The sequence below is a fragment of the Amblyomma mixtum genome, chromosome 2, assembly GCF_055824585.1.
Source record: "Amblyomma mixtum isolate Tamu chromosome 2, ASM5582458v1, whole genome shotgun sequence".
Taxonomy (NCBI): Eukaryota; Metazoa; Arthropoda; class Arachnida; order Ixodida; family Ixodidae; genus Amblyomma; species Amblyomma mixtum.
This window is the reverse complement of record NC_143013.1, coordinates 309,103,706-309,117,200: the sequence shown is the minus strand read 5'-3', so window position 1 is coordinate 309,117,200 and position 13,495 is coordinate 309,103,706. Positions and strand designations below refer to the sequence as shown.

General features: G+C 46.4%; 1 protein-coding gene across 14 annotated transcripts in view; it reads left to right on the top strand.

Moving 5' to 3' along the window:
- Srrm234 (Serine-arginine repetitive matrix 2/3/4) overlaps positions 1–13,495 on the top strand; it is a 72,647-nt gene that overhangs the window by 55,594 nt on the left and 3,558 nt on the right. For 5 of the 14 annotated variants that reach the window (XM_089574862.1, XM_089574866.1, XM_089574867.1 and 2 more), the window contains 4 exons: positions 1,513–1,605; positions 3,868–3,966; positions 8,804–8,911; positions 11,432–11,463. In XM_089574862.1, the coding sequence (XP_089430988.1) occupies positions 1,513–1,605; positions 3,868–3,966; positions 8,804–8,911; positions 11,432–11,463 (332 nt within the window). Of the gene's footprint in view, positions 1–1,512; positions 1,606–3,867; positions 3,967–8,803; positions 8,912–10,043; positions 10,455–11,431; positions 11,464–13,495 lie in introns of those variants that run through there. The other 9 variants (XM_089574873.1, XM_089574863.1, XM_089574861.1 and 6 more) reach the window with 8 other exon arrangements.

Below are 13,495 nucleotides of genomic sequence, written 5' to 3'. Positions count from 1 at the left end.
TGTCAGGACAATTAGAACTTCATACTGACATTGGAAGCTGGTCCTTGGTGAAACCAAGTTATATATACAGTCGAGTCCACTTTAACAATATTCAAGTGCCACGAAAATTTCATTGTTATAACTGATAATTGCTATGAACGGTTGCACAAAAAAAAAGCATAACAACTGCAAAGAGGGGTAACGGACAGTAAGTGACATGCGAGCTCCTCCGAGGCATCGTTTTGGTGGCCCCGAAAGGGACCTTGTAAAAAATACGAGAAAGTTGCCGTGGCCGCCTCTCAGCTTGAGAAAACCCAAAGAAACTCTGGGGTGAAATCGCCGCAAGCATCTTGCCACGTACTTCTCACCGGCTTGCACGAGACAACCCCATGTCCGTCAGCCTTAGTTCCCTCACGCAAAGCTTGCCGACATCCTTCTCCATGGCATCCAGGTACTCCACGTAGTGTAGTGCAGCGGAAGGTCCCTCGCGAAAACGAAGCCCCGGAGGGACTGACACCGTTGGTTGCGATAGTGCATACTTCTTAACTAAGCCGCACACTTTCTTACTGTCTTTGTAGTCCTTCACGATTCTGCACTTCGTCTCCAAATCGATAGCTGTGCGCTTTCTTTTCATCGGCAGCGTTGTCTGATAATCAGCTGGCGTATCAGCCATCTTCCGTTTTGGGCGGAGATTCAAATGAGATGGAGAAACCACGTGGCCAGGAACAACTTCGACGCAATCAACTAACACAAACAATCAAATCCGTTGGCAGAACTGTGCAGAATGAGGGAAGAGCAAGCAGCAGGCTGTAGCGCTGTCACGTGTTGGCAAGGTCCATTCATGTTTCGGATGGTGGCGCGGCGTAGAGCTATGGGCGCAGCCCATTTGTGTTCGCAGGGGTGAAAGGGTGGCGGGAGAGAGGCACGCGAGACTGGCGATGCGGAGAAGGCTGGAAAGCAGGTTCTGTTGTATGAGCATGTGCCGGGGAGGTTGCAGCGGCTGTAATTTTTCTTTTTTTTTTCTTTTCAAGGATTTCGCATTTCACTACCTTTTGGCACGAGCGTTCAGGAGCCAGACTTCATTGTTATAACCAATAATGTGGCATGGACGCATTGTAGTAAGCGGGTACTTTACCATAGAAAACATACAAAAGTGGACAGTGCAGCAGCTTCTCATTGTTGGAACCAATATATTGTTAAAACCGGTATTGTTATAAGTGGGCTGGACTGTAGTATAAAGCTCTGTAGGAATTTCTGTGCACGGAAAAACGAACAAATTGCCAGGCAACTTTATGTTTCTTATATTGTGAAATAAGTTCATCATGTTAGTTTTTTTTTTCACAAAAACTTAGTTGTTTGTTATGGAGGAATATTTGTTGCAGTATTCTGTATAATTGGTTAATGGGTAATCGGCAGCTGTACTGGAACTGTAGCTGAAATTTTGCTTTAGTAGGGCTCAGACATAACTTACACTGCTTGCCTCGTCTTTTTGCAAAGTGTGCTTCAGCAGTGCGCCCTACCGTCTGCCCGCAGGTCTCGAAGCAAGGGTCGGCGGCATTCATCGTGGGATTCACCACGTCGTCGCCGGAGGGACTCTCGCTCTCCATCGTACAACTCTTACCGCAAGTGAGTTCAGCAGCTCTCAATTGAACCAGCCCTAGTTGGTGCACTTTGACAGAGCAATTTCGATGAGGATGCAATTTGGCATCTGCCATGATGCTGTAAGAGTAAAGGGTAGGTGTGAGCCTAATTGATGCCACGGGGCCAATCTGATCCCTTTTGCCTGAGCTGTTTTTTGTTTTCAGATATTACACAGCCTCAAGGAATTTTCCTAGAAGGGGTCAGTGCCAAACTGATTAAAGTCACTTGCTTTAGCTGATCTTGGAACAGCGTAAGCAGGGCATGGGCACACTGAATAAGTGGTCCTTGGTTCAGCAACTTTATCTTGATGATTTTTTGTGCCTCCTGCTTAGTGGTTACTGACCCTAACATACCAGAGGGGACTTATGTGCAGTGCTTTAAATGCCACACGCGTGAGGCACCGTCGGCCTGGTAAGGTTTTGCCCCTTTATACATTTTTATTGTGCTGTCCATTGCTGCCTCAGCTAGTAAGCAAAGCGAGCATCGAGATCAAGAGACCACTCGAGCATTATGAAGCGAGCATGGTTTTGAAGCTTTCATTCCTTTTCCAGCAGGCTTCCAGGCCATTTGCACCAGTGCCAGCAAGGCAATCATAGGGTGCTTTTAATTATTTATGGTGGAGCTTTCGATTTCCTGTGACATCTTTACATGCAGATTTGGATCGTGTTTGCATGTGCGGTACTTTGTTTTTGCCACTACACTGCCCTTTTTTGAGTGGTGACCAGCATTAGCTTTAGGGAATTATGAGCACACCTATGCCTTGTTCAAGTGTAGTAGTAGTGCAGTGAAAGCTCGTTAATTCGAACTTCATTAATTCGAGTTTTTGGATAATTCAAACTGTAAGATTTTGGTCTATCCAGGCTCCATTGGAGTCTGTGTAGAAAACATGGCCCGTTAATTCAAACATGAATGGGTTGCACCACCAATAATTCAAACATGTCCCGAGCACGTGGCGAACCAAGCAATGCTCCCACGAGGCTGCCCCGCCTCTTTGGAGCAGATGTGGAGAGGGTAAAAACGGCGCGCAAGGCACAAGTTTGGGTAAACGGGAGATATAGGGAGTGGGTTGGAGTTAGACTCAGCGCAGTGTCTCCAGCACTCTGAATCCGAAACCACGTGGTGATGCAAGAAACCGCTATGTGCGCGTAACGAACAAATTGGAACTTACGCTGTTTTTTGCTGCGCTTCTTTGTCTCGAATTTCCAGTGCTCTTCGCATCACATTCCGTGCATTTGGTTGCAGCCGTAGCGGCCAACTTTTGCCGTAAGCCACAGTGTAATGGTTTATAAATGGCATCGGTGTGCGGTAATTACAGTGCCAAAACACTTACAGAGAGACTCAAAACCATGCGTGTAGTTGATGCCAGTGTACTATCGAATTTTTCCATTTTAGCTGAGGGGTGATTGATGCAATCCCTTCTCCTGGACCTCAGCTCTAAGAGGGTGAGACAGTGTTTTTCCACTGGTGGGCATCCTGCTCGTTTTCGTTCCATACCTGGGCTCTGCTTCCATTATAGGATTCTTTGATGCAGAAAGCTAAATTTTTCAGAGTTTGGTGTTCATTCGCTGTGTCCAAAGCAAAAAATGAAAAGTGCATTTTTCGGGGCCTGCTGAATCAACACAATGCTAAAGACAGTTTACGGGGCAGCATTGTCACAATGGCACAAAATGGGCTGTCAGTGCTGGCAGCTTAGAGAGATGTTAGAGAGCTGTTCTGCAGCCTCTTCAAGGGGCCATGTCGGTCCATTCTCATAGCTTGCTGCTGGTGCCCTGCGGTGTGGGTGTTTAGAAGATTGTAGTGTGGGCTTAAGGAAAACTGAAGGCATGCTGCCTGCACAGATTGTTTTCAAGCAGCTGCCAGATACTAGTAGGGGCTGGTGTCTCCTCCATGCTTGGAGGGGTAGTAAAAGCCTTTAATATATAGAGTGATAGGTAGCTGAGTGCCTAGTCCAGAACCCTTAGGTTCCATGCTTTGATCAGTGCACGGGGAGGGGACATTGGTTGGCAAGCACCACTAGTGCAGTCCCCATGTTGAAGTGGCAGGTGGCACACTTGTTTTGAATACAGTAGCTGTCCTCTTCAGAGCAAGCATGGCAGTTGCTCAAGAAAAGGGGCAGCAAGTATGTGACTGCCTACTGAGCTGTCTTCTGGTCTTCCCCTGCCCCCCTTCTGTTGTTCCTCTCGCTGCTCCACCACTGTGCGTTCGTCTGTCAAACGATGTCTCCCCTCCCCCTCCCCCCACTGTCAGCAGATCCCACAGCCCGGAGCGCAGGCACACACCGTCTCGTGAGCGGAGCCGCTCACGAGACCGCTCCTACAGCAGCCGGAGTTACTCGCACAGCTCCAGGTGAGCGCTGTCTTGCGTCTAGCCCACTGGAAGGCCCACGCCCTCTTGGTGGGTCTCATAGGGCCCCCGTGTCTCACATCGAGGGTTGCGGTCCTTCATAACCCGTGAAGGCTGAATGGCGAATGGGCGTGAGGGCTTACTGAGGAAGGAGTGACAGGCACAGGGAATCATCTCAGCCTGTCTTTTGGCTGTCGCTGGTGTACTCCATACATGCCTTTGTTTTATTAATGCTGCAGACTGCTCAGTTTCCTCATTTTGACATGGCATGCACTGTGGTGAAAGCTACAATGTGCCCCCAACAGTAGGGGATGAAAAAGGGTGGGTCGGCCAGGGGACGTCCTGGCAAGCTTCACAGAAACATTAATGCACCTTTAGGCTTGAATGAAGGGAAGAACAGCAGAACAATCTGGGTTTGGTGTGGGTTACAGAAACATCCTAGTATTGGGAGTTGGGTGCTGAGGTTATGGTGAAAGGAAAGACAGTGACAGTCTCATCAGTGTGGAGACTTCCACAAGGCTTAAATAGGGGACAGAGAGGAATTGTCGTCATGGTAGAACAGCATTTGTTCTGCATTACAGGTCTTAAGAGCCAGCTGAGGTTTGTCCGTAACAGACATTCTCGCCTGGACCATGCGTTCTTGCGGGAGAGATGTGCGATGAGCGGATATTGTTGTGACATGTAGTGTATTGATGATTTTCCAATCATGCACACTCCTCACTACATCTGTTTTGAGCAGCTTTTTAAGTGAAAACAGGTTTTAACGGGGAATGTTCTCCTATCTCGTTACTTCACAAGCTCTGATAGCTATGCGCAGAGTGGGTTCTGGGCACACTGCTTTTCAGCTGTCGTCCGGCCCATTGCTTAGCACTAAAGCAGAAGCTGCTTTTTGCGCTTTTTAGCAAGCCATTTGCGTCGTCTGTGCAGGATTGATAGCATGGTTCCAAAGCTTAGCCAAAACCTAGGCTTCATTCCTGAACATTTGAGACATCAAGGTAAAAAAGCATTGGCTCACGATTTTGCGACAAGCATATCACTTTCCATCCTGGCTTGCCTCAAAACCCAGCACAGAACACACAAAAATTTGGAAATGGCGGATGAGGAACTAGCAGAGTTGACTTTCCAAGTTCCTATGGCACCTATTTGAAAGGACAGGCGGCATTGATTTTGGAGGTGGCTAAGGGGGGTTCCTACAACAAAGTACAACAACAACAAACACATATTGAGGTAAAACAGACAAAAGAACCAGACAAAAGAACCAAGGAGGGATTGGTAGTACTATTAGGAAAAAATTTATGTATAGTCAAAATATAATATTCAGAGACTGACTTTTAACGCAGTAAATTTGTGGAAACTATGGTGCTGTGCTTTTGAGCTCAGTGAAAGAATCCTACGTGTTGTAAACTAACCTGTAGCTTTTCTGGACTGCTATGAGAAGGCCATACATCTTTTCCCACTTTGTCAGTCTCATGGCTAGTCTAGTTATCAGTCAACATTAATTTTATCTCTATATATATATATCAGTCTGTGGCAGCTACATATTTGTTGGTACTTACAATTTATCTCTTATATTGGGCCCCATCAGAATTACATTCATTCAATTTTGATAGAAACTGATCAGAATTGGGTCCTCTGGGGCTATTCACAGGCTGACCCCTCGTGAAATGTGTAAGTGAATTTTACATGTTTTGCATCAACATGATGTCATGATTTCCTGAAAAGAAGCATGTTGACATGCTGGACCGACCACCGCTGCCCAAAACAGGCCAGCCTCCGTGACAGTACAGGGCAGGTTTCAAAGGAGACACCGCTTTTGTTCAGACTTTGTTCCTCAGGTGAGAAGGGGAGACATGTTGCTGCAATAGTGAGAGTCGTGATGGATTTTGTTGCCATTGGGGCACCATCATTCTCTGGCTTCACATTCGTACAAGTGCCTCTCTTCCCAAGCCCTCACACTTGGGCATGCTGGTGCAGTGTTCCAAAGGCTTTGACAGCACCTCCTCCTCCGAAGCTGCAGATTAGCATCTCACCTCACTCGAGTTGTCAGGACAGTGACGTGTTTTCTCTGAAGCTGCAACACTGGTCAGAAGCCGTCCCCATTCCTGGTTTTTCATGTCCGATGACTTGTAAGGGTGTCATGGCCGCAATTACTTCTGTTGCCTATGGAGAAAGGCTGTCAGTGTCAGCACATGATTGCCTGCTGAACATAAAACTATATGGGGTGGAGGATTAGACCCAGAGAGTCTTCCTTCAGGTCGAATTGCTGCTCTGTTCCATCATATTCACTATCACTTTTGAATCTTGGAATTAGTGAAATTTTAATATACAGGTAAAAATTACAAAATAAGGGTGCTTTTTCTTTTTTTTTTCCCCAGGATCCTGTAGAATAATCTTGGTTCTGTGGAATGCTAGTAATATTTAAAAGAACAGAACTGCACTGAAGGTTTTGTACTCGCCGCGCATGTTGATACTTTGATCGTATTGCAGTGGTACTCTATGCAGACCATTTTTCGGTTTGCTTGCTGTTGAAACTGTGATGTTTTGTTGCAGGTGGTCTCTTTTCTCCTGTAGCTTGTGATCTGTCTGCTTTTTGGTGCAGCCTAACCTCTTAGCCTGCCCGTGCCTTAACATATAACCATGGCTGGTGTGCATCTGTTTTGCTCGTTGCTTCTTTCGTCCATGTCTTGCTTGGGCCAGGACTTCTGTGCTTATTCTGTAATAACGGTTGACTAACGGTAAGCAGTTTATTGTGATCAGCACAGCTTTGAACGCAGTATACCGTATTTACCCGATTCTGACACGTGCTTTTAGCCTAAAGGTGCCATGCTGCATGTTAGTCGAACGCAAGAAAGACTCCATACTACAAACAGCCCGGGCGCGATTGCCATCGCAACGTGCTGGTGTAACCTTTCTGTACTGGCAGCTGGCATGGTTGGCATCTTGGAGACGTTAAGCTAAATGACCCTTCTAATGCATCCGCAGTATAGCCCACATTTGCGGTGCACTGTTTTGGGTGCAGTGAATGGGGGCTTGTGTGGATAGAGTGAAGAAGTGCGAGATGGAAAGATGAGAGGGAGAGGAGGAGGAACGCTGCAAGAGGCGTCAAATCAGAAAGACCCAATTAAAACACAAGTATTAAAAGTGAATTTGAAAAAGATGAATAATAAAATCATACTGCTGGCACCGAAGTGGTGCATCACATTCTACAGTGAAATCTCGTTAGTTCAGGTAATTCAGAATATAGCAGTGCATTCCTGTCCAACGCCCATGTAAAGCTGTGGCATTGGAAGCCCATTAATTCGGACATGGGTGGGCCCACACCTGTTAACTCTGATGGGGAGTCGCATCGCGGTATGGCCCGTGCAGCCAGCGGTTATCCAGATTGACCTATCCGAACCTGAATTACATGAAACAGTGGTGCCCGTACACCTCAGGGGCGCACGCTATGGCAGACACTACGATCGGAAGTCCCCTATTGCCGAAATTAAACTTAGCCTCATAGTTTCGGTTTCGCTTTTCTAATTTCACATCATCCCGAGGCTGCCGTTGAGCACGCGCATCAACCAGCTGCAGCGTTTTGAACGTATTACTGCTCTTCTATTTTTATTTTGGGATGGCATCACACCATTCTAATGCCTATGCATATTTCTCTCCCTTGCATCCGTGTGCTTATTCGTTCTTCCAGTACTCTGAAAAACGCTTTTCACAGTCCATACGGTGCAGCATTCTCAAAAAGCCACGGGGCTGTTTGTCAAAAACCAATTTTATCTGTGAAGAGGCAGCACTGCTCCTGCATTGCACTGCAAAAAGAGCCGTGGATGCCTTTTTTTAATTTAGAGCGATTCGACATTCCCGACTGTGTGCACAAAGCAGAGCACTTTGACAAGACCGTAAAAAATGGTCACTTGGTCTTTATCTCGAATGTAGACAACCATCCTTCTGGTGTTCATAAGATAAAAATTACTGTGATGTGAACGCTTTTCAGCAGTTTTTTGAGGGCCACTTTTGGATAATTTGAACATTATTCTTGTCCCTTGAAGGCCGAATTAACTAGATTTTACTTTTTTTTTTTACTAAAATTACCATCCCAAATTCCAGGGCCAAGCCGTGAAGCCCCCCCACCCCACCCAGGGCACATGAAACTCTATGCATAAAAAAAAAAAAACTTAAAATTCGTTTGCAAGACAGTTCTGCTGAGAGCTTTTTTATTTACCCGGTTCGCTCTCAATGGCGGTTGTTTTCACAGAGTAGTGGTAGGTAGTGTAAGAAAAAGAAGTCAGTGACTTCTGTTAACCAGCGTAACATACACTGCACTGGAATCCAAAACTACGGTTGCTGAAGTACCATTGGCAGTTCAGTTTGCGGCTTACCGGGCTAGTCGGCCGCCTTGCACGCTAGTGTGAAAGGTGTGCTGAGGTATTATCATTGATCTCCACTTCTCTTCAACTACTGGCGTAGTAGTTGTTATGCATCCGTTGCTTTCAGGTGCACTCACCATGATGAGAAGCAACATGGAAGGAGCCTCAGGCTTCTGCACAAATTGTGCTTCTTGCATTGCACACATGAAGATTGTGTCCGCGTCAGATTCGGGTAACTACGTGTATTGCAGTACGTGAGCATTATAAGACAACATGGAACTATTCAGCTTAATACTAAAGAAATTCCCCCCAGGGCCTGTATAAACTGATTATTTTAATATGTGATGAGGGTAAACTTTTGTCATATTGTGTGCTAAAGACTGCCACCAAGCCCACTTGTAATTCGCTCTTGCAGTGCCACCTTGCTAATACAGACATGTACAGTCAGGCCCGTTCATGCCTGGGGAACTGGTTTTTCGCAGGTCTTGCTCGAGGTCTGCGTCGTCTCGCTCGAGGTCGTACGCACGTAGTCCCTCCATACCGCGTCGCAAAGGGTCTCCGAGCTTTCTAGATAAGAGGCGCATCACCAGGTAAATGGACTCACTCGTAGTGGTTACAACGCACCTCGGATTACTTTAACCAGAGGAGGAGTCACCAGGGGTGGTGCACGAATAGACCTAGTACTGTGAGCAACGCATATAATTATGGAGAGTCACAGAAAATCTGCGGGCCCTAAGTGGCGGCAAATTTATGCTCTTTGCAAAAAAGTGTTTTCCGTGAAAGTTGTAGCGTCACCCTAGGTACCTTTTTCATCGAAGGCAGCCCATATCAGGAGATTTGTGACAAAGCGCTGCATGTTTCACATCGCTTTACATAACCAGCATGATTGCTTTTTGGCATCAGGGATGCAGTAACAGCAAGTGCCCCCCGGGGCAGCGCAAACCCTGGAGGCTCCTCCTCTTCTTTCTTCACCGGTGCATCACGGGCTCACTTGTCTGTCTGCTGTCCTTTCACCATCATTCGTGGCTGTCTGGTCCTGCCTTGATTTCTGTAATCTGGCATCTCCAGCCTTCTCTGCATGCCTTTTCTTTTCACCCCCACTTTACTCTCTTCTTGGTCTGTTGACTGGAATGCGTCCCTACCCCCTTCTCGGCTTGCTGGGCACTTCTTGGTTCTTTTATATTGCCCTTCACGTCTGTTACGTCAGGCTTGCTGTTTTGCTGTGGCTGTTGTCACTTGGAAGTGTGCATAGAAAGTGTCTTGTCAAGGGTAATGCTTAAGGTCGTGCTTGTTAGGCCTAAGGCTTCTGTCTTTTGGCAGCAGTTTGCTGACTGTCTCTTTGTTCGCTTAGTGCCTAGTTGGGAGGTCTGCATCTGCCTTGGTGCTTACAGTGTGCTAAAAACGCATTATCGGTGTCTGTGCCAGTCAGCCTCTTCAGTGGAAAACGTTTGCTGTGCGCTCTAAGGTGGCACTGACCAGTGCTCACAGGGACCGAATGGCGAACATTGCTGTTGTTTTCCAACCACCCGTTGGTGCGATTCAGTGAACGATATCATGCATCGGAGGAGGAGGTAATGCATTAACCGTGGTAGACTGGGTGGGGCTGTAGTTTGTACCAGGACTCATTCCCCGGGGAATTGTTTTGCTTCTGTTCTTTCAGAGTGCACCTTGTCATTTTGTTTGATTTTGATTTTGTTTGACTGCTCCTTGGTTTGGGTCCAGGGCTCCTGATGCTAAAGTGAGATACAGCAGCAGCAGAAGTCGCAGCAGCTCGCGGCATGGCCATCGTCGCCGCAGGCGGTGACCCCACAAGACTGCTCCCCCATTTTCTTTACCTTACTTTTCATTGCCCGTATATTTTTTTTGTGCACCGTTTCCTTTGTTTTGTTTTTGTGACAGACCTTTGTCTTGCTCCTTTCAGAGAGACAACTCTTGTATTAGAAAGCTTTCTGACAAGATTTTGTCACTATTTTGTCATGTGTACCTATTGGTCAGTGTAAGGAGCAAGAAAGAGATCCAGAATTTCTCTAATTTTTTTTTTTTTTTCATTTGGACTGCACACTGGTGTCATATGTGGCACTACTGCCATCAAAAAGTAGATCCCAAGAGTAATAAAATGTCATGCTTTCACAATGTGTTATGTTTGCTTTTTTCTAGTTTACGTTTTCAATTCTTTGCCTGTATTTACTTTTCTGTACAGCACTGTATTTTCTCTAAGCAGTGTAGTGTTTAAAAGCTATTTGGCTGAATAAGCCTGAGTATGTGCATGTTCCAGATTTCATCACTATGCATAGTATACTGCATGTAGGACACTTTGTGAACCATGCTTACTGCCTGTGGTGTGTTTCGTTTCTGTGGCTTTTATGTCATGAAACAAGACTTCACAGGCTTTTTATTGGCAGCCCTTGGTTGTACACTTGCGTTTTTTTTAATTTATACTTTAGTTTTTATTTGTTTGTTTTGCCCTCTCTGCTGCTGCAGTTTTGGGAGGTAGCAAAGTGGTGGTCTTTGCTGCCCTGTTAGGTTAAACAATACCACTGCTGGGTTCTGCGAGAAGCTGATTGCATTGCAGCTTGTAAAGCTGCTGTTGCGTTAATAGGGGATATTCAAAATTCTGCAAGTGCGCTTTCCCGCATAACAATGTTGCCCCCAACAAGATGGCGGACCATGCGTTTCCAGCTGAAACAAAGCAAGAAAGACTGGTTTTTTGTTTGATTCTTCCAAAATACGTTTCTTACATTCTATCCACACCTTTAGCGCCTGTCCTGAAGCCCATGTAGTTCCTTTATAGCGATGTCGGCCATCTTGTTAGGGGCAACATTGTTATGCGGGAAAGCGCACTTGCAGAATTTTGAATATCCCCTATTTGACAGCCCGAGTAGCATGTAGTAAAAGTTGTTTAGGCTCTTCTCGAGGTGCACATATGTAGAAGCCAAGCAGGAGCAGGGCTGAGGAGGGTTGCTCCCCGTGTGTGCCGTAGAGCCTTGCACCTGTGAGTGGTGTGACCTTTGTTGTGAGCAGCTTGTTCCTCCCACTTTTGCCCTGTGTTCTGGCTCCCGTTTGCCGGGTCGCCACTAACCCTTGGCGTGCCCTCCTCTTTTGTTTGCAAGCGAGTCCCATGGAATGCAGAGGATGGACACAGGTGGATCCCTTTTCTTTTTGTTTTGCGCCATTCCTTTTTCTGTACAAGGGAGAGCCTGCCTTCTTGCCAGGCCTCTCTTGTAGAAGAGTGTGTGCACCCTTGCCGGCTTTAGACTGGCAGAGGCTGCTTTCCCGTGCTGGTTCTGCCATCTGCCTGGTTTCTTTTGGTTTGCTCGGTTGGGCCAAAGGGGAGAGAGTTTGGCCATTCATGGGGAGGCAACACCCCTGCCTTAAAGCCAAGCTTTATCCCAAGCTATTTCAAATGGCCGCAGAGTAAGGAGCATCCAGATTCAGGTTACTGGGCCAGAATTACAAGAGCTGCATGACTGTGCCCTTCCAGCCTTTGTTTTCTTACAGAAAGCCAGATGTTATTACTCCAGACCAAGAGAGAGGTCACATTGCAGAGCTCCTTGATCCCACCAGTTGTGAAGCACTGCTTTTAAACCTGGCTAATGATTGTGGCCACTTCACCAATTATAAATGGTGGTGCTCTCTATTGGCTGGGCAAACAACTTCTGGTGGGACCTTGCAGTTTTTTTTTTTCACTATATCCGTGCTTTAGTAGTGCAAGTATTGACAGTTCAGTAGTCTCTAAATTTTGGTTTGCAGTGCCAGATTTTGATGGAGCTTTTATGGCAATATCACAATTGGTATGATCAAACAAGTGCGGTCTTATTTTAAGAAAGTTGCAGAAGCATGGAGGTCAACACCGTGTAGCCTTACTTTAGTCTGAGACAACTCGTGAAGACTTGCGAGAAAAGAAAGACTGGCTACTTGGTCTTGCTAATTCGAATGCATTTTTTTCAGCGCAAGGTTAGGCAAGATCTAGGAGAGAGAGAGAGCACAGGACAAATGTTTTTGTCTTTTTTCCTGTTCCTGCGTGTCTCCTACATCCTGCCTAATTTTGCGCTGAAAAAATGCATTCGAATTATCAAGCAGCAGAAAGTGCCCATCAAAACAGTCCCTCCAGCCAAAGGCATCTACAGATTCTCATGAAATTGTGATTAATCCCACTGGACCTGCTGTCATGACATCAATGACAGTGGTAGAAGAGGGGGGATGGACCACAGTTTCAGTGAGTGAACCGTGAAAATCTGTCGTCATTGGCTGGAGGACTGCCTTTGAGGGACATCTGCAGATTCATTCTTGAGTTGTATTAAACTGACATGACTGAAGTGTCATGTAGAACGAAGTTGATTCTATTAGGCATGGGAGATCAGGAGGGGGGGGGTCCTGATTTTAGGGATGGATACATGCCTGGTGTCATGACAAATATGTAAGCTGTTTCCTTTAAATGTTCCAACTAGTGAGGACTTGCAGGATTATTTTCCGTTCTTGCGTCCTTTAGCTTTCACTGCATGCATATGCACATGCAGCAAGCTTTGTCCGGCCATGAAAGACTGGCAGCGCTTGCACCAGAGTTATTGCCCGACTTTACTGCGGCACTGTAAGGAAGCAACGCTATAACAAGGCATGCTGCCCCTTGCAGACTGCCTAATCTCAAGCCCCAAAAAGACGGGCTTTCAGTGCCTAGGGCGAGGGCACCTTATACAATATTTTTTTGCTAGCCCACACATTGCAGCAGCTGTGGTAAGCACTTTGCCATGCATCATAGGGCAGTGCCACATTTAGAGGTCTTCAGCTATGCAGGCAGCGGACTTTTCTGTGCTTACTGATTATGTTGCATTTGGACTTCAAAAAGCAAAGCAAAGTTGAAAATTCCTGTCTGGGCTGATGGAAGGAGGAGTTGAGCAGTCTGTTTGCTATGATTCATGTCAAGATTTGTCAGATGTGAAATTAGCATGCAACTAGTTGCTATGGTTTGAGATCATCTTCGGCACATTTGCACTGCCTCGTCACCAGTTTCAAAACCTCCTAGCGCTTCATGTTTCGAACTTCAGCAATGTGTGCAGTTTTTGAAGTACTGCGTACACCGGGGGTTCAAACTCGGGTTCTGTGGAGTGCTTTTTGGGGTTCCTTGACACTGAAGTGCATACATGCCTTAACCCCCACCTTTCCTTTTTATTATGGGA